Genomic DNA, 19,827 nt, shown 5'->3' with positions numbered 1-19,827 from the left:
CCCGCCCCTCCGCACCTCGGGGCCGCGATGGCTGCCGAGGCGCGGGGCCCCCCCGGGGGGAGCCGCCCGGCCTCCGCGCCCGGCCTCGGCCTCGGCCTCCCGGGGGGCTCCGCCAGGGGCCGCCCCTGGGCCGGCGGCGGTGGCGGCAGGGGGCAGCTGGGCCGGCTGTGCCGGCGCGGGGCGGCGCTGCCCGGTGAGCGCGGGGCGCTGCGGGTGCGCCTGCGGAGCCGCGGGGCGCTGGGGGCCGGGGGAGGCGGCAGGGAACGGGGTGCGCGGGGCCGGGCTGTCAGCGCTGGGGCCGGGCTGTCAGCGCTGGGGCCGGGCTGTCAGCGCTGGGGCCGGGCTGTCAGCCTCGTGCGGTGCTCGGGAACGGCAAAGGTCCCGGGTGGGGAGGCAGGCGTCGTACGCGGTTCTTTACGTCCCGTTTTGTACGTACAATAGGCTCTATATAGCCTCCGCTTCGTGTCACGTTTTATCTGCGCAGCCCCCCCGTTTTTATCTACCCCGTGGCGGTCGGGGCTTTGCCCTTTGCGGTGCGGCTGGGTACGGGCGCCCTGCCGTGGCGCGGTGTGCGGGCGCGGGGCTGGGCAGCAGAGAGCGGCCCTGCACCGGGGGGGCGGCCTCGCCGGGACAGGCTCCCCAGGGACGCCGTCACGGCACCGAGCCTGTGGAGTCTAAGAAGCGTTTGGCCTGTGCTCTCACTCATATGGCTGAGCTTTGGGGTAGAGCTGTGTGGAGCCAGGAGCTGGGCTCGGCGATCCTTGTGGGTCCCTTCCAACTCGGGGTGTTCCACGGTTCTGTGATCCTGTGGTGGTGTGGGCGCAGGTATTTCGGTGTCACGTCTTGTGAGCAGTTAATTAACCGGCTCCTGACTAACTCTGAACTGTAATTATATGTAATAACGCTTTCAATTTTATCTTGAGATAATTCAAACCCTTTTAAACTGTTAACTTAAGCAGAAGAAAAACCTGAGTTGTCTGCTTGAATTATTTGCACGCTGGTGATTTTTTTCTAAACTATGGATGGAGTTTAATCGTTCCAGTGGCTGTGACTCAAAAAGATACATTTATTATCATTGTTTCTGTTGTCTTTAGTCTCGTTGATTTTATTTTCTTGTCGTTTCTTAAAGAATCCAGAAGAGAATGTTTTGGGATGAAATTACTTGACTCTAGCTAATGACTGTTTCATGAATTTCTCTAGTACTCCTATAGTAGATTATTACAACTACAGAGCTGATCTTTCTGTTCTCACAGGGGAGAAATGGAGCTCTTACTGTTTGTCTTCACTGGCAGCTCATAACATTTGTACCAGCAAAATCAGTAACTCTTGGGCTCAGTTGGACTCTTCCTCTCTCTCCAATTCCATCGGAAGTTCTGCTTCTAACTCCTTTTTGCATGCTCTCGCTGTGGAGGAATCCAGCCAGCACCTCCCAGCTGTTGCACGCAATCCAAACAAGGCCATCTTCACCGTGGATACCAACACCACAGAGGTATTTGCAGTAGTAACTGCTAAGCTACTCAATGCATGGCTGATATAGGCTGTATGGCACCACATAGGCTAAAATGCCTGCTACCTTACTTGTCTCTGCTAGATGTTAGAGTGTCAGGAAGGTATTTTGTAGTCAGCTCAGGCTCGGTAATTTTGTAGAGACTGACAAAGCGCGTGCTTTCATTGCAGGTTGTAGTTAGCAAATTACACAAGTCAGTGCTGGGAGAACTGATGTCTCGAGTCTTTTTTTCAGACAGAAAAAGGGAACAAAGAAGAGTGCAGCCATGATGTGGCATAAAGGAAGAAAAGAAAAGCAAAATATGCTTCAAGCCTTCTGTCTAGGAAGTATCGACCCTAGGATAGGTTCATGGTAGCATGACAACTCTTTATCTGCCCAGTGAACGCACTTCTTTGCACTGGGAGAGATAGATTTTCTCTGTCTCTGTCCCAACAGAAACACTGATGTAAAATTGAGTGCTAAAAGCCTTTAAGAGCTGTGCCATTTTTAGCCTGAGCTGACACTTTGGGCCTTTCAGTCTTAAAGACATTTAATTCTAACTTGGTCTGTAACAGAGGTGTAAGTATGCCAATGACTCGTGTGATTATTGCTTCCCTTTAGGAGTGGATAAAATTCTGTGGCCTGCCAAGGCTTGGCTTGCAAGTAAACTGTCACGTTGCCTCTATGGATGTAATTACTGAAACAGCACAAGAGGTTGGAGGGGTAGGTAGCTAAAAGCAAGCAAGAAGCCTAAAAGAAAAGCAATGTCTCAAACACTTTTAACCAAGAAGATACTTGGGCAATAGATGTCTTAGAACAAGAAGCTTTAGTGAATTGATTTCAAAGATTTCAGAGTTTAAGAGGACCACCCCACTTCCACCAAGAGGAACTGATACTATAATACGTTAAAGCAACAGCCTGAGGAGATGATGTTCTATAAATGAAACACAAAGCTTTTATTCTTGTGGTGTTTTGTTTTGTTTTTTTCCTCTTCTAGATTCTAGTGGCTAATGACAAAGCCTGCAAGCTGCTTGGGTACAGTAGTCATGAGCTCATTGGCCAAAAGCTATCCCGCTTCATATCCAAATGCAGTCAAGAGATATGGGAAGCTGTGGGCGAGGAGTCCTTAGAAACTGATGAATGTTCATCGGTGTTTTCAGGAACTGTGGTATGTGAAATGTTCAACCAAATATTTCCCACCATATATAATATTTGTGGGGCTTAGGGTGTTGGCTTTTTTTTTAATCTAATTTTCATGTATACTTAATGGGCATTTGTCAATTAAGTTATTTGTCAGACTGTTTTGTTTAAGTGTTTGCAAATGTGGGTGTTCAGAAGGTAAAACATGGTTTGGGAGGCACCGATGAGAGCTTTCCAGCTGCCAACATGCATAGTCAGGATGACTTGACCAAATTAGAGCTTCAAGGACACTTGATTTTAAAAAAAAAATCGATATGCATTGCTTAACGTGGAAAACCTTATTATGGAAAAGTTCCCGATTGTCTGGTCTTTTACAATATTTTTAAAATGATCTTTAATTGCACTGTGCGTTCTATATATTACATATCAACCAAATACTGTGAAATGTTTGAGACAAAACGCCCTAGTTGGTGCAAAAGAGTGGAATTAATGCTTTGCCTATAATAGGGTTGTTTATAAGAGAACTGCCTGAGAAGACTCTTGAAACTCTTTTCTTTTGCTGCTGTTGTAAGCTGTCACTAGAAAACAGTGGGAAGGTAAGCTAATTCTTCCCGATGGGTTATTTTTGTACTGAAATTGTCAGTACCTCAGAGCGTGATCTTCCTGAATCCTCAAGTGGGTATAGCAAAAAAAATCTTAAGCTTGGTTAGGTAAATCCAGAATTAAAATTAAATGTCTTTATCGGAGACGCTAACTCTAAACTACAGCCATGCCAAGTGCTTTATAGGCTGCCGTAGAGTCACTGTGTAATTCATAAACCCATTCTGTCAAGATCAGATTAAAAAAGATAAAAGGCTTAGTGTGAACACTGCAGGTTATAAGATAAGTAAGCATTTTCTGGTTTGAGAAGAATCTTCTCCCATAAGAAATGAAGCTGCTGCTTCTGTAGCTGAAAGTAAACTGCCTTACTGATGTGGAGTGTTCATTAGCTTTGTGGGGCATCTCTTAGGTAAAGCATCTCTGAAAAGCATTTTTCATTGAGAGTAAGGCATGAGGTCAACACATTTATTATACCAATGGAAACACCTTGAGTCTTCCTGAGGCTGGGAAAGAGGAAAGCAAAGCAACAACAGTGAATTATTTGCGCTCTTTACCAACTCTGTATTAAAGCTATGTTTCTTCCAATAAAAACTAGTAAGTCTTCAAGAAAAAAGGGTTTTCGTAACAATGAGGGAGAGGTGTCTTGGCTTAATATCTTACTCTTGTTTGAAATTCTTGCTAAGTAACCGTGGTCTTAGTAAATTCTAACTACATCTCTGAATTCTCCGGAAAGGTGGATGTCATAGGCCGTCTGAAACAGAAGATCCCTGTCTCAGTCTGGCTGAGGCGAATAAAAAGCAAGGACAACAAGTGTTGTGTGGTTCTGCTGGAGCCAGTGGAAAGACTTTCAGCCTTTGTCTCCTTCAGGGTTGATGTGAGTGTTTTCCTAATGATCAAATGAGACATCGTTTTGTCACAGTTTGTGGAAGTGAAGTGTGTCTAAAAACTGGTAGGCTTTGGGACTCCCAGCACGAGCAGGACATGGAACGAGTCCAGGGGAGGACCACAAAGACAGGCTGAGGGAGCTGGGGGTGTTGGACCTGGAGAAGGGAAGGCTCCAGGGAGACCTCACAGCGGCCTGCCAGGGCCTGAAGGGGCTGCAGGAGAGCTGGGGAGGGACCATGTCAGGGGGTGTAGGGATAGGACAAGGGGGAATGGCTTTAAACTAACAGAGGTTAGATTTAGGTTAGATATTTGGAGGAAATTCTTCATTCAGAGGGTGGTGAGGCCCTGGCCCAGGCTGCCCAGAGGAGCTGTGGCTGCCCCATCCCTGGCAGTGCCCAAGGCCAGGCTGGATGGGGCTGGGGGCAGCCTGGGCTGGTGGGAGGGATCCCTGCCATGGCAGGGAGCTGGAATTAGATGGAATTAGACTTGAACAGGAGTAGTTTGGCAGGGGGTTGATTATTTATGGCTGGGGTGCCCTTGTGAAGGGATCAGCTTGCTGAGGACAAGTTCTGTGAGGAGTCCTATACTGCCCTGCTTTTCCCCTGTGGTATGGTAATGTCAGAGAAGCGTTGCATTATGCCTTGTCTACTTCTACTGAGTTAATTGTATTCATGAAGAGACAGCAGAAATGAGACCTGCTGTTTGCTTAGATGCTTGCAGAGACTGTTGTTAAAAGATTGTGAGGACTGTGGCTAAAATGTTAAAATAGTCCTGTACATTTTCTTCCCAAGGGAGAGATTACATCATGCGACCTTCTTTTTGCCCATCTCCATGGCTACCCAACATTGGAAGAAGTAGTTGGGCTCCATATAAAGGACCTGGTTCCTTCTGTGCAGATCCCTCTTCTAGGCAAAAAAATTCCAAAGGTATAGTATGAGTGCCAACCACGTTGTTCCATACCCTTCCCCTTTGGGCTGTAGGTGCACACTGCTTTCCCTCTTTATGTAAGAGAAGAAAGCCTTTTCAGAGAGGAGCACAAGTCCCACGAAAAAGAGTCTGCTGCTCTATGGAGCTGCTGTCTGGGTGTTTTGTAACTAGGAATAAGCCCAAGCCCTGACCTCTTGTGGAGCCTGTCTTGGTGAAAGATAATTTCCTCCAGTCCGTCAGAAGCCTGGCTTTGTAAGAAAACATGCTTTCTGAGTCAGCTCCCTGATGTTACTCTGAATTCTTTAGCTAATTTCAGACGTGTTTTTCTAAGGAGTAAAAGTCTGAAGAGTATCTGGGTCTTGCAAATGCTATGGAATAGGCAGCTAGATAGTTGAAAAGAGGCCTTATTAACGTCTCTTTTGCTGAAAAGCTGCAGCATGGACTTTCCTGGTCTTTGTCATCAGGATTTCATGCAGCAGTTCAACTTGTGATTCTGAAACCTTAGAAAAACAGACTTTGTTCATTTCGATATTCACAGGATTGGTTTGTCTTTCTTTTCCTGCTCCTTTCTCCTGAGAACTTTGCTATGTTGTTTTTCTATGTGAATACTGAAATAAACCCCAAACATTTTATTAGGGATTTTCTGTGGTTTTGTTTTGTTTTGCTTTAATTTAGAACCTCAGGATCCAGAGAGCTGTAGGTCGATCCAGAGAGGGTAACACGTTTCCTCTCAGTTTAAAGCTGCAAGTTAGCCTTCTGGAGGAGGACCAAACAGCAGTGCAGAACAGCGGTGTTCTGCAGACAGAAAAAGAAGACTCTTTCATAGACTATCATTACTCTGCTACAGTTGAAGTGTTATCCACCATCAGTGGCCTTATTACTGTGCAGGCAGATGGAACCATTCATTGCATCAAGGACAGTTTTGCTTTAACACTGTTTGGCTATGAGAAGAAAGAACTGTTGGGAAAGGTAAGGCAGTGATATTAATCCCTGCCATGACTGCTGTGTCTGGCAACATACCCATTGGAGTTGTAAAGTCTTTGTACTTGTTTCTGTCTACCACAAAACTGTGTTAATGTGTTGAGCAAGTGGTTTGTGGGATGATACACAAATTCTCTTGCTGTAGCTGTTTTGTAGTGCTGAGGAGCTGGCATGGATTTCAAGTAGGCCAAAGCAATCTGCACACTTGTATGTTCTCCACCAGTGATGTGGATTGGTTTTGCCCAGCTGTCCGTGAGAGTCAGGGCTGCTATCACTGTTAGCGTTTGTCCCCAGTCTGTCGGAGTCAGCTTAGCAGGCTTCATTCTGTGTTTTAGAACATAACGTTCCTGATCCCTGGTTTCTATAACAACATGGAAAGAAGCAGTGACTGTTCCTTGCCATTACCTCCTCTTGACGACTCTATGGGGACAGAGAGTGAGTGCCTCTTTGAAGATGTTACTGCCTGCCATACAGCTGGTTCTAGCTGCTGTAACAAAGGTAAAACAAAGAGATTTTCCTACAGAAATGGGAATGTGCTTTGTAAAAGCCATGTACCACTATGCAGTTTTTAAATGGGATTTCCACTGTAACCTAAGGTGAACAGAATTGTTCATGTAAGGTTGTGCTCCTCTCTGTTGTTAAGAAGATGAAATTGAATATCCAAGTCAGAAATTGCACTGTCAATAGAGAATGCTTTGTACTTACTGAACACTTCTCTGTCCCTTTCTCCCCTGCTAGGATCTTCAAATATCTTGAGATTTGTAAAATTTAGCTTTTGTGACAACATTGCAATAGATGTGCAGATACTTAGGACTAATATTTTAAAGAAAAATTCTGACAATCTTATATATTGGCTCATGTTGCTGGCTAATATTCAGTGTTACGTTGCTGTGTTGTTTCAATTAGGAGGCATCGCATGCTCTGGTGCAGCTTGTTGTATTTACAAAGAAATTATCAAAATTCTATTTCTCTGAACAAAATAGGAATAAACAAGCAAGGAAGCTCCATGTCTCCAAACCGGGTCTTCCAGCTAACTCTGCCCAAAACAGAGGGCACAAGCAAGTGCATACTTTTCATCTGTATCACAGGATGTCTGTTAAAAAAATCACAGGAGACAGAAAAACATTTTCCTGTTTGCTTTTTTATTTTTCTTTGCTTCGAAATGCACAGCTGCATCGGAACCAATGCACAGCTGCTACTGGAACAAAGGAGAGTTAGTAGACTGTGCAATTTCTTAAGTAATTTTTTTGTGGAGTGGTGCCTCTAATCTAGAAGTAATTCAGCTCTTTGGTGAGGAAACAATTTTTGCACTCAGCCTTTACTAAATGGAGTGATTGTTCTAGCTTCTAATCTAGATTTGTTCACTTGTTACCTTCTTTTGCAGCATCAATACCTGATTCATCTTGCAAGCTCGTGTTCTTCCCTTTTGATCTTTTGTCGCTCACTCGCTCGGGAAGTTCTTATCTTATTCTTTGTCTTAACCATGTTTGGACTATACACTGTTTCTTTTTCGTCCTGCAATTTCAGTGAGTTATAAAACTTTCCATTTTAAGTGTTTGGGGTGGGGAGCATATGTGTATTTGGGGCTTTTTTTTTTTCCTTCTCTTGCTGCTGTTTGTATGAAAGCTTTATTTCCAGCCTCTGTATAGTCGTTTGCCCTCTTAGGTTTCTGAATTTCAAGCCAAGTAGCTAATCCAGAAGGTTAATACCTGTCCAAAATCTTTGACAGGAAAGTAAATTTTAGCAGCCCTGAAACATTTAGATTCCCGCATTGAACTTTTCAGGCCAAAGTAGAGCAGAGTGCTCGTATTTGGACCACTTTGCATTAATCAAGTCTTTCATACTCATACAAGACAGACCAGTACAGTTCCAAGGTTATTTTTAATCACTATGGACACTGAAGCATAAACATAAAAGGTTAAATTGGTATGGTCTTATTTTTTGTTTGGTACAGGCAGCAGCTTTGTGGCTGCATCTTTAGCCAGCCCTCTGTCAAGAGATGAAGAGAAGAAATTAGAAAGAAGACACAAAGAAGACAGATTACTTCATGGTGAGACTAAGCAAAAGAATGGGATCAGTTTCTCATCTACTCCATCATCTCCCGAAGTGGCATCCATGCCCTCTGATAGGTAGGCATTCTATGAACCACGACCTCACTTTGAAAAATGAAAACCTGTGGTGGCAATCAGAAGGAAAAACTGTTTTTCACCTCTGATATTTGTGGAAGGTGTAACAAGAGCCTTCTGCACCCGTCTCTCTTTAGAATCTGAGTGCTATTTGCAGGACTGATTGAGTTTTGCCTACCTTAGATTTTTGTTGAGATCCGTACAACTTAAAGTTATGGGTGTTTCATCTCTAATGGGTACCAAATGTTTCACCCAGGCTGGGGAAGTTAATTAGGCCCTATCTTAATAGACAAGAAACGGTGAATGTTTATTTCCTTCCTTGGTATCCACTAGCTGGTGTTGCACTGAAGCCAGGTTACCTGGAATGGATGTCAGTGTGACTGTCATTAAGACAGTGTATTCTGTTAGTAGAGTCCTGCATCTTTCTAGTTTTTTTTTCTGTAACAAAATTAGAATTTCTGCACAAGAACCTATATGATGCACACATTTTAGCTTAAGTAAAATTTTAAACATTCCACACTAACGATTCCAACTCTCAGAAAATGTTTGCTGCCTTTTTTAATGTACAGATTATTACAGCACAGTTCTTGTCATTTTCTAAACAGACTCGTAGTCTGTTTTTTCCTTTATATATCTATATCGTACTTGGATTGTAGCTGCTTTACTACATGGACTATTTTTCTATTCTGCATTTTTACTGATAGAAATGTTCATAAAATACTTTGTGTTGTGGGCTTCAGTGAACTCTAGTTAAAACGATAGCTGGAAGCACAACAGGGATCTTCTGTTCTCAGGACTGGAAGTGTACTGCCACGTGTATTGGCTTTTTGTTGTGGAAAATGGTCTGTGAAATATAGTTAGAAATTAAGCTAGAGAAGGAAATAATCTATAAGGAAAGACTGCCATTCAAGTGTACCTGTTTTCTGGTGAAGATGGAATTTGTTATGATTGTGGATGCTTGTATCAAGACTTTGCTGCCTTTTTCTTTTAAGTTAAAATAATGAAATGATGGGGGCATGTTTTAAATAATGAACGTAGTATCAGAAGAGTCAGTAGGATACAGGTGACTTTTCTCATTCTTTTGTCATCAGGATATCACTAATAACTTTGAATCCTTGTGGTGAAGACAGCATTGTCGCTGATGGTCCGTCAGCCCGCTGTGAAGAGCCTTCTCCTGAAACCTGGCCTGACGGAATCAGAGCAGTGGAACAATGCGGAGTGTTGGAAAAAGCAGGATTGTGTAATTCTCAGAAAATATGCCATTCAAGGATCTCTCCCACATCATCTGCTTCAGAACAGCTGGATTCAGGTCAGAACACAAAGACTCCAGTAAGAAGCAGCCACAGTGCAGCATCCGGTGCCTCTGAGACTGGAAATGCTGGTGAGAGTAGTATTTTGCCTAGTCCGTTACGAGTTCATCATCAGGACCTAAAGGAATTAAATTGTCAGCAGGTCTCTAGGTTACCATGTGCAGTGCTGGAGGATCAGCACTCCGCCGATGCTCAGGGACAATCTTGCTCAGCAAACGTCGGCTCGTCTACTGTTTCTTATAGCCCAGAAGACGAGCTAGATACTGCATCCCATGGCATGGACAAGCCTTCTGGTTTTGCTTGTAACTCATCCAGAACACCAAAAATAAATGAGCCATGGTCTGGGACAACACCAGACTTTCAAAGCCATGGGGCTAGAGGACAGTTGTCAAAAACAAGCTTGATATGTGATGCAAAACTTTCCAATGCTGATCACACTGCCATTGAAAGCTGCCTGCTAAATGATGCTTCATCATTTTCCTTTGCAAATGGAAGAAATAGTATCCGTGATGTTCACTCAGGAAATAAAATGGGTTGCACTGCTTCTGCATTGGGAGTTGCCACAAAACACAAAGATGTTAAAGAATCAGATGCTGAGCTGAGCTGTATTCGCTCTGGTCTTGAGGAGCTGGATCTGAATATTGGTGTCAAGGGGAACTCAGCCAATTGTTTAGGTGCTACTACAGATCCTGGAGTGTCTTCCTCTAACGCACTGGGCTCAGCTGTAGGCAATATGATAACTCAGAACACTGCTTTTTCAACTGGGCAAGAAAAGCAGCTATTGAATGGTGTTGCCATAGAAGGTGGTTCTGGGTGGCTCGCCTACCCACAGCATTTGGAAAACTCTGAAGGATCCTCCAAAGTATTTCTTGATAAGTCTGAAACTTTTGTGGAGGCTTTGGGGGATAACATCAACAGAAACCCACTGAAAAGTGAAGGAAATCCTGAAGAAGACTGTCTATTGCATGGGCTGGAAAATACAGAGATAAAAGTAACATCTACCCCTGTGAAACAAGAAGGAAGACTGAACCCAGCACCTCCTTTGAATGCAGAGATTCTGGAAGGCAGCTACACTGGGAATTGCTGTCACAGAGATGGTTCACAGTTAAGTAAGTTAAACCTATTTCCCCCCTTCCCAAAACTCTTACTGGGGCGCTGTTCTTCACCCATGGTTTTGCAGAAGGCAGGTACTTCTGGGTTAGAAGCTCACAGTGGAGAAGGAAGGAAGGAAGCTCTAGCATCTAGAAAGAAAAGCAGTATTTAATTCTATGCAAAGGGCATTGGAATAGTAGGTGGTAAAAATGTAAAGTTACTAAGAAATTAATGCAGACTGAATAGTCAGAAATATTCTTAAAACACAATTAAAAGATTTGAAACTGATAGTTGTTCCTGAACAGCAAATCCAACCTCCATTGTAAAACTTGCATTTAAATTGTAAAACGGGATGTTTCGTTCACTCCTTCAAGCTGGACTCTGTAGCTACTTGTATAAAATCACAGGTTTTATGTCATTTTGAATAATAATGTGAAATTAACAGTCCCTGTTGTACACTGACTAAAATTTCTGCCGAGGGGGGGAGATGGGACACTGTGGCAGTAACCTCCAGGTATCTCTAGAAGAGCTGTGCTTTTGTCAGCCACCCTCAGATGAATCTTTCCAGTGCAGGTGTTCCCCCAAGAAGTAATGAAGAAACCGCAGGAATTCACTTCAAGAACTCAGGATGTCATCCTAAACTAACTGTGGTTTCATTAGACACTAATGTTTGATTCCACCATTTTATTTCCTCACCTGTTTCCACAGGTATACTCTTTGAAGTAAAACGTGTAGAACTGCAGGACCCTGCCATACTTTTCTGTGTCTGGGTGGTGAAAGACCTTCTACAGAGCCAGAAAGAAGCAGTAGCAAAGACTCAGCTTTTGCTCTCCAGCCTAGCGAGCTCTACCCAGTCCATTGCAGATCTTTCAACGCACAGCCTTGGAGAAGTAAGAAACTCCACTGTTACATAATGTTGAGCTGAAGCTAAAGCTGAGAAGTTTTTCCACTTACAACATGCCATGAGACTGGGGCAGTGGGGTATTGCTGTTTCCTGGTTTTCCTATTTCTATCTCAAAAGAAGTATTTCATTGCTCTAAAAACAACAAATAACTATTGTAACATTTCTGGTAGTGTGTGTTTGGCTTAGTGTAATTAGCTTTCCCAGGTTTACTATTCAAGTTAACTTGAGTAGTAAAAGCACCTGATTTTAAATTTGTTCTTAGGCTGGTTTAAGTATTTCTACAGTGGAAGTTTATACCAGTGTGGTAAAGCTATTTTTTAAATGGCTGTAGTTACACTGGCATCAATGACATAGCATTATTAAGAAAGGAAATACTAAGCTGAAAGCTTTCATTTACTGACTTATGTCAGCAAAAGGAAACTGCATTTTGTTTAGCTCCCTCTGGAGATGTTGCAATCTGCGTGGTGTACAGAAAGCTAACACCACGTAGCTGAACAGTAGGCATGCGTCTGTGCTGTATATCCTGAAAGCACAACTGCTCAGGCCTGCTTTTTAGTAGTAGTGGGATGTAAAGCTGACAGTACTTTGACCAGGGCCATAGCAGAAAACAATATCTTTGATCAATTGACATAGGTAATTATAGATCCCTGGAATAAATATATGCATTCATTAAGTCTTTAAATATCTGGATTTTATGATTATTTTATTTAGACATCATAAATATAGTACTGATAGATCAAAACTATGTGCAGCTCCGAGGAGCTGAATGTTTATTGAAATGTAAAGTGCACAGAGAATTTTGTACAAGTTTCTCAAGTGCATATTCTTCTGTTTTCTTTACCTTTCACTGAATTAAGCAGTATCAACAGCTGCTGAGAGCAGACCGTTGAATTAACTTGTCGTGTAAGATGATGGTTACATCAACATACGGTTCTTGCTATTAAAAAACAAAGATGCTCCTTTTAGCTGATCTTGTAGAAGTGTAGTTTCTTTTCAGTATTTCCTTTACCTTTCATTTTCTTGCTAACTTTTTTTTTTTTTAATCTGTACCTAGGCCATCAGATCAACTTCGCTCTTTGAGAATTCCCGAAGAGCTGAAGAGCTTGAAAGACTGAGGGCGTGTGAGGGAGAATATGCAGAAAAATACGACACTCTCAATCTTATAGGCAAAGGATCTTTTGGCTTTGTCTGGACTGCCAGGGACAAGAAGGATCACCGGGAGGTTAAATATTTCTTTAACATATCATTGCAATAAATATTCTAGGATCAAAACTGAAAGGCTAGAGTGTCCATATAAAGTCCATACTATACCATTAAAAGATGCTCTTTGGTAGGTCGGGGTTTTCCTCTGTTTTTGATGCGAATCTGAGATTACTAACCTTATAGAAACAGGACAGCAACATGTTTGCATTGATATAATGTGTAAACTGTTACCTAAGGCAGCAGGCACAGAATGAGACTGACTGTGTAGCTCTTTTAACCAGTTGAAAGAAGCATACTTTAGGATTAATAGAACTACAGACCATAATCAAACGTCGCTAAAGTGAATGGCACGCTCCAAAGTTTATCGTGCCACAGCTCAAAACTGTGGTTACTTCACTGTGGAATAGGTATGTTGAGGTTATGGGACCCTCTTTACCAGAAGTATTTTGGGTGTTGAGAGGCAAATCCTGGCGTTTCTCTGTGTAGATGTGAAGTGCTTGTCTTCTTCCACTGTATCTCTGTGGCAGAGCTCACCGCTACTGTAATTGAGCTGATAAGAGAACTGGCCTGTCAGAGCCTTTGGAATTCAGTTTTAAAAAGCCTTTGGAATTTGATTTTATTCGTAGTAAAAGGAAAAATTAGTTTAAAGATGTTTATTGATGTTCTAAGCAAAGCAATGCATATCGGATTACTTCTGTCCTTTGAGTTACATGATTCACGAACATTTTTCTTGTAAATTAACTTGTCAAACACTTAAAGCCCTGCTCTTGTAGGCACTGCTGAAATGCTGTTGTCTGCTTAGGTTGTTGTGAAGTTCATCTGGAAGGAGAGGGTGCTTGAAGACTGCTGGGTAGATGATCCTGACATGGGGAGAGTTACTCAAGAAATCTCAATCCTGTTGAAGCTGCAGCACCCCAGTATCATTAAGGTACAGTAACTCAGAGTAAATGCAGTTTGAACTGGATCACATGTCTACTTTGAACACTTGGAGCCTTGTGCCTCTTCTTCAGGAGTGAGGCAGTGCTGTCTGATAAAGATACCTTTCAGGAAAGAACAATCATGCTTCATTTGGGAGGGTTTGTCACTTGCTGTTATACACTTGTGCCACAAACAATTGATGTAAGCACAGATCCAAAGGTGTGCATCTAGCAGAAAGAAAGCCTGTACACTATTTCTGGATGCATATCTTGGAAGTGGGCATACAGCGTCACAACTGAACATGTACTAGTTTGGTAAATAATTTGGATACATCTTGATTCCTTTTTTTTTTTTCTGGAAGAGAATTCCTCTAGATTTTTAGTTCTGTTCTCTTTTCAGGAAGCATTTGTACTCAGTGAAGACTTCAAAGGTTATAGTGTACTTTAATTAAATCTCCAAGGGGAAAGTAGTGTTTGTTTAATTCGAATAAATATTAATAATAAAGGGAGTTTGATGAAGCACATGATAAAAACCAGTCTGTTATTTATAGGTGCTGGATGTGATGGAAAATGAACACTTCTTCCAGCTGGTGATGGAGAAGCATGGATCTGGTCTGGATCTCTTTACATTCATTGATAATCAGCCTGATTTGGATGAGCCATTAGCAAGCTATCTATTCAGGCAGGTGAGAGCTGGGAACATACAATTGCTACATGCTGGCAAAATGTGGTTAGTATAAGATCTGGGATCCTATTTCACTTGGAAGGACTGGCTAATCAGTAGGCATGGCTATATTCCCCCAGTCGTACTCACTACTGGCAGAGCTTTTCTACCTTATTCTGCAGGGCTGATGTCTCGCTAACAGAAATGCTACCCACAGAAACATTTTCAAGGTTTAGGTAGAAATGTGTCACAAAGTAATGTTTACAGGACCTTACTTACTTCCTATTAGGGTTTCCTACAGAGAGCGCTCACCTCTTGGCTGTGGTTGTAGCAGCATACGAGCCCATTCATGTGGCAGCTGCTCCTCTGGGCCAGGAGGAAGGTGCCCAGAAGTTGCCCCAAGCCTCACTAAAAGCCATGCTCTCACTTAGATCAGTGCTTGTTTTAGATTGGCAATGGGTGTAAAGGGCTGATAAGCCTCTTCCCTAAGCCACCCTTGAGTTTATGGGGATGCTTTGTTACTTCAGCCTTGCACAGTATTTCTCTGCAGAGGGAGCTTTGTGTTATAAATAGACGCTTTTCTCCCTTAACTATCTGCTTTTCTTGTTCAGATATATTGTGGTAGGGATCAAGATTGTCTCCAAGGTGATATAATTCTGATGCTGTTCTTAATTATAGCACTGTAGCATGAATCGTGCAGCAAGAAAAATGGAGTGAGTATATTATTTATACCAAACTTCACTCTTAAGTGCTTTGTCATCCTGCAGCATTGGAGGCATGCAGTAATATCCTTTTGGAGGAATCAAAGGGCCCTCCAGATGAAGCTGGGATAAAAATAAAGTAACCTGCAGGATTGTAACAATAAGCTCTGATGCTTCTAACCAAAGCATGCCACGCCATCTTCCTGCACAATTGTGAGAGGAAAGCAAGCAATTGCTTTTCTAATTCTCTCTGTCAAGAGTATTGTAATACCCGCTGCAGCAATGCAGACAGGCATTCCTGAATTTGTGTGCAGTTACCAAAATTGGGATCTGCATCTTGTTAATACAGCGTCAAAGCAACTTAAATTGTGGCTATTGTAACTCCCTGGTGCCATGTGCGTTATCCAGGACATCTTTGAATTAACACCTTTTTCTCCCCTCCTCTTTCAGATTGTGTCAGCTGTTGGGTATCTCCACTGTAGGAACATCCTTCACAGAGATATCAAGGATGAAAACATTGTCATTGCTGAAGATTTCACGATTAAATTAGTGGACTTTGGTTCGGCTGCCTACCTGGAACCCGGCAAGCTGTTTTACACCTTCTGTGGGACAATTGAATACTGCTCACCAGAAGTGCTCTCCGGCCAAGCGTATGTCACCCTGTGCAAAATCACTTTTGGGTCCATCACACCAGAAAATGTGTGTGCGAGCTGCTTTGCCATTGATGCACTGCTACAGTATCTAACCACAGAACGCTGACATGAGATTTAGGGCACTGCAGTGACGGAAATTATTTTCAAAGGCATCAATACGTACAAAGTTGTTTCTGACTAAACCCGTTGACAGGCTTTCTTATTCTGGTCAGATGTGTTTGCAAGCCCTTATACTGATGCCTGTCCTGCTGCAGAGATCAGTTCAAGACCAAGCCTACAGCTGTCATCTCCAGCCTGGTATACGTGTCTGAACGCGCTGTGTTGTGACTTGAATGTGTCCTTTTTCCTTAGTCTCTCGTAATACATATGTCAACTTGCTAACCTCTTCCTACCTGTCTCTCTACTAAAAATTGCTCTTTTAGAGAGGTTTTATAAGCACGCATTCGTGTATAGCATCTGTCCCTTGCCATGTCTGCCTCTTTTGTACTTCCCTCACTTTAGTCTCTTCTGTTCCCCTCTTTCTACTTCTGTGTATCAATTTTTGCAGTTTGATTGTGGTTCATCTCCCCCTTTATTTTTCTGCCCCTCTGGACTTGAGGATTCTTCCCTTGCAGCTTGTCTTGCTGCTGTCTTGGATGTGCTGCCCAAATCCTAGCTGTCTTTTCCCTGCTCTCTCCTTCTGTGTATGCTCTTTACCTGCAGTCTGACAGTCTCATTCCCGCTCCTGGAGGGAAGCCATCCCAGGGAGGTAAACATTAACTGTACCTGCGAGTACGTTACCTTGCTCTTGTTTTTTCACAGCTTTTTTAATGCATCCTTCAGGCACCCCCCTTAATGAGTGGCAGAAAGCTATGCAAGGAGGGAAGGAAATTCCTGCTGGGAACTAGGTGGGAGTTGCAGCCACATTGCCCTGGGACTTCAGTCTGTTGCTTTGAGGAGAAACTGTCCCTTCTTCTCAGTTGGAATCTAGATAATTAACATTTATTTCAGAATAACTTTTGGCTTTGAAATGGATTGGATGGGGCAAATGGGATTCCAATTAAGTGTCCGATTTTCTGTTTAAATATTTAATTGATAGTTTGGGCTTATGATAAAGAAAGAGGAGACTTAAGTTCTATTGTCACCAGCTTACTTGTGTAAGAAGTCTCAGTGCATATTATACATATTCATCAACTGAAATTGGTTGGCTGTTCTTTAGATATTTTTCTTTCACTGAGAACAGTACAGATTTCTCAAAAACGTGAGAATTCTCACAAACTTCCTGTGTTAAGATAAAAATTGGAAATGAGGGCTATCAACCAGCTTTTTTTTCCCCTTACCTTCTTTAGCATACAATTATGTATTTGCAGTCTGAGTTTATGCAAGCTTGTGTATCTCTGCACAGGTATCACGGCCCTGAGTTGGAGATGTGGTCACTTGGTGTCACCCTTTATACCCTAGTATTTGGAGAGAATCCCTTCTGTGAGCTGGAGGAGGCCATGGCAGCTGTCCTGAATCCTCCTCGGCTTGTGTCAAAAGGTAATTTTTTCCAATTTACTTTTCTGAATGAGCAGATCTGTCAGGAAAGTATGAGTAGTACTTATTCCCCAGGAAGAAGGGAAAAACTGGAAAAATAGTTCCAAATGTCCTCTATAATGATTTAAGAAGCTGTTCACTGAAGCAGAGGTATACTTTTCAGATCAGTTCTGCAGTTCTTTATGCCTACGTTGCAGCTATCTACTGTATGTTTTATTAGTTTCAAATTCCAGTCCTCCCACTTATGATGATTCAAGCTATCGGCTTGTCAAACTTCAGAGAGGTTTATACCTGAGAAAACTGGAACAAACAATGCCTGATGGGAGAGTAAGCTCTAGAAGATAAGTTTAAGATTGTTAATGGCACTCGTGCAACTCTAATGCAAGTTTTATCTCAGTGAACTCATCACCAACCAATAACATGTCGCTTTTGGGATGTTTGATAATCTGTTAATTTATAATTTCTGAATGAATTGTATGGCTTGACCTCACAGGAAAAATACATCAGCTTTGCTTTCATTTGGAGCTGTAGAAAACTAGTTGCACATCAGTCTACAGTCAGTCTTCTTCAAGTTGTCTGTGGTCCTAGGAGCACTGTGGTTATAAAGCTTCAGCAGTGATGCAATTGAAGGGTAAATTCTTGAAGCTTTCCCTGAACCCTGAGTGCACCTTTAATCACAGATGAAACATGGGATGGCTGCAGGACAAGACTGGGCTTGGAAACAGGGTTGGCTCTGTAGCATGTGTCTCTACGTCTGTCCTCCTCAGTGTCATAACTCCTCTCTCGGTTCCTTGTTTTCACAACCTGGAAATCTCAGACCGTTCTCAGAGCTGAGCTCATGTAAGTAGTTGTAAATAAAACTGAGACAACAGGATGGTACAAGGGATTAACAGGGAAGATTTGTAATTAAGGTCTGCATTCTTTGAATACAAATCATATTGCATTCTCAGCATACCTAAAATATTGACTGAACTGTTTGTCTCGCTGCTGCCTCTCCCCAGATCTCATGAATCTGATCGCTGGGCTTTTGCATCCTGTTCCAGAGCAGCGCATGACTCTAGCCATGTTAGTAGAGGATCCTTGGCTGAAGCAGCCTGTCAACCTGGGTAATTATACCTGGGAAGAGGTATACTTCTCTGCTGAGGCAGGTAAGATGTTGTTTTGAAGGCTTTTCCCCCACCGGGGGCCTACAGAGCAGGCAGGGAGGATTTATAGGAAAAGGCTCGGCTGTGGTTAGTAAGATACTTCTTGCTAGAAGACCATCTTATATCCAAATAAGCTTACTTTGAACTTAGGCCCGTTGACCAGTGGAACCTGTGGTTCATTCTTCACTGTTTATCTTTCTCTCTAGAAAGCAGTCGACTGAGAAATGGTTCTGGTGAGTGTGTGCAAGGAGACAGACTTCCAGCTCCTTGTTTGGAGTGTGAGCCGTGCTTGAATGCTTCCAACTGTGTACGTGCAGATCCCCACTCGGAAGGAGCAGTGCCTGTGGAGTGCCACGGCTTGGGTCTGGGGCATCGCTGCAGTCTCCCTCTGCAGAAGCCCCTGCCTGTGGAACGATAGCTCCCTTACTGCAGTGCATATGCTGTCACTCAGGAGGCAATGAGAATTAATTTTAAGCACTTCTCTCTTGTAGAAAGATGATCCCTCACATAAAAATTGAAATTCTTGAGAAATCCTGAGAGCAATAGCTGGGATTTGCTATGAGAGAGGCTTGTGATATGAACCACCTTCTGTAGTCTGATGGGGCAGTCTTTGACATCAGGATGATTTTTCTTGTCCAGACTGTAGAAGGCAGGAGCTGTTGGTCTTACCCCAGTCCCTTCTGTTCTTCCCCAGAAGTGGTTAGATGCACACAAAGCACGCTTGCTGCAAATACTTGTATTCACATTGGCAAATTACTCAGCAGTGAGTTCTGATCACCTGTTACACTGACTTTTGATGTACTCCGCAGTCCAAGATCTGGCCTTGTTTTTGCTTTTTGCCTCACCGAGGAGCTGTCAGCACTCTGATGGAGCAGAGACATCCTGAAAGGATCTTGCGCAGTCAGTGGGGAATTCGATGTCAAGCCCAGGCAGTGCTGGGGCTGTTGGAAAGGAGCATTTCTGCAGTGGTACAGAGCTGCTAACAGGCAGAAGTAACAGTGCTTGCCCTGGGGATGTAACTGGTGCTGTGAGGGGAGTGCTGAGGCAAGAAAAGCTTCTAGTTAATAAATGGGATTATGTTTGTACGTAGGCTGGGCTTTAAAGCAGTAAGAGAAAGATGTTGCTTATTTTGTTTTAATTGTTTATAACTCAGAATATATTTGTCTGTTTTTACTTTTTATATGTAGTTTCACTTTCTGAATAATGAATGAATAAACACCTTAGTTTTGTTGGTTGATTGCCATCTGGGTGTTGTTTGGAGTTTGCTCCACTTGGACTGTCACAAGTCCATGGGGCCAGATGGGATCCACCCGAGGGTGCTGAGGGAGTTGGTGGACTGCTGGGCTGCTTTCCATCATCTCTCAGTGGTCTTGGTCATCTGGAGAGGTCCTGGATGACTGGAGACTTGCTAACGTGATGCCCATCTATAAGAAGGGTCGTAAGGAGGACCCGGGGAACTACAGGCCTGTCAGCCTGACCTCGGTGCCAGGAGAGGTGATGGAACAGGCCACCTTGAATGCAATCACACAATGTATGCGGGACCACCGGGGGATCAGGCCCAGTCAGCATGGGTTCATG

At 43.1% G+C, this 19,827-nt stretch overlaps 1 protein-coding gene across 1 annotated transcript; it reads left to right on the top strand.

Annotated features, from left to right (window-relative positions):
* The first annotated feature begins 3 nt into the window (after positions 1-3).
* Positions 4-19,484, top strand: PASK (PAS domain containing serine/threonine kinase). The gene is made up of 17 exons (XM_083849034.1): positions 4-193; positions 1,254-1,489; positions 2,484-2,654; positions 3,960-4,100; positions 4,903-5,037; positions 5,714-6,007; positions 6,355-6,517; positions 7,974-8,148; positions 9,237-10,564; positions 11,256-11,437; positions 12,506-12,673; positions 13,457-13,582; positions 14,123-14,257; positions 15,387-15,586; positions 16,974-17,107; positions 18,106-18,252; positions 18,456-19,484. The coding sequence occupies exons 1-17, from the start codon at positions 28-30 to the stop codon at positions 18,665-18,667; spliced, it is 4,113 nt and encodes a 1,370-aa protein (XP_083705160.1). The 5' UTR covers positions 4-27; the 3' UTR covers positions 18,668-19,484.
* Positions 19,485-19,827: the final 343 nt, after the last annotated feature.

This window comes from Anser anser, assembly GCF_964211835.1.
Source record: "Anser anser genome assembly, chromosome: 9".
Lineage (NCBI taxonomy): Eukaryota > Metazoa > Chordata > Aves > Anseriformes > Anatidae > Anser > Anser anser.
The sequence above is the reverse complement of the archived record's forward strand: the minus strand, read 5'-3'. Positions and strand labels throughout refer to the sequence as shown.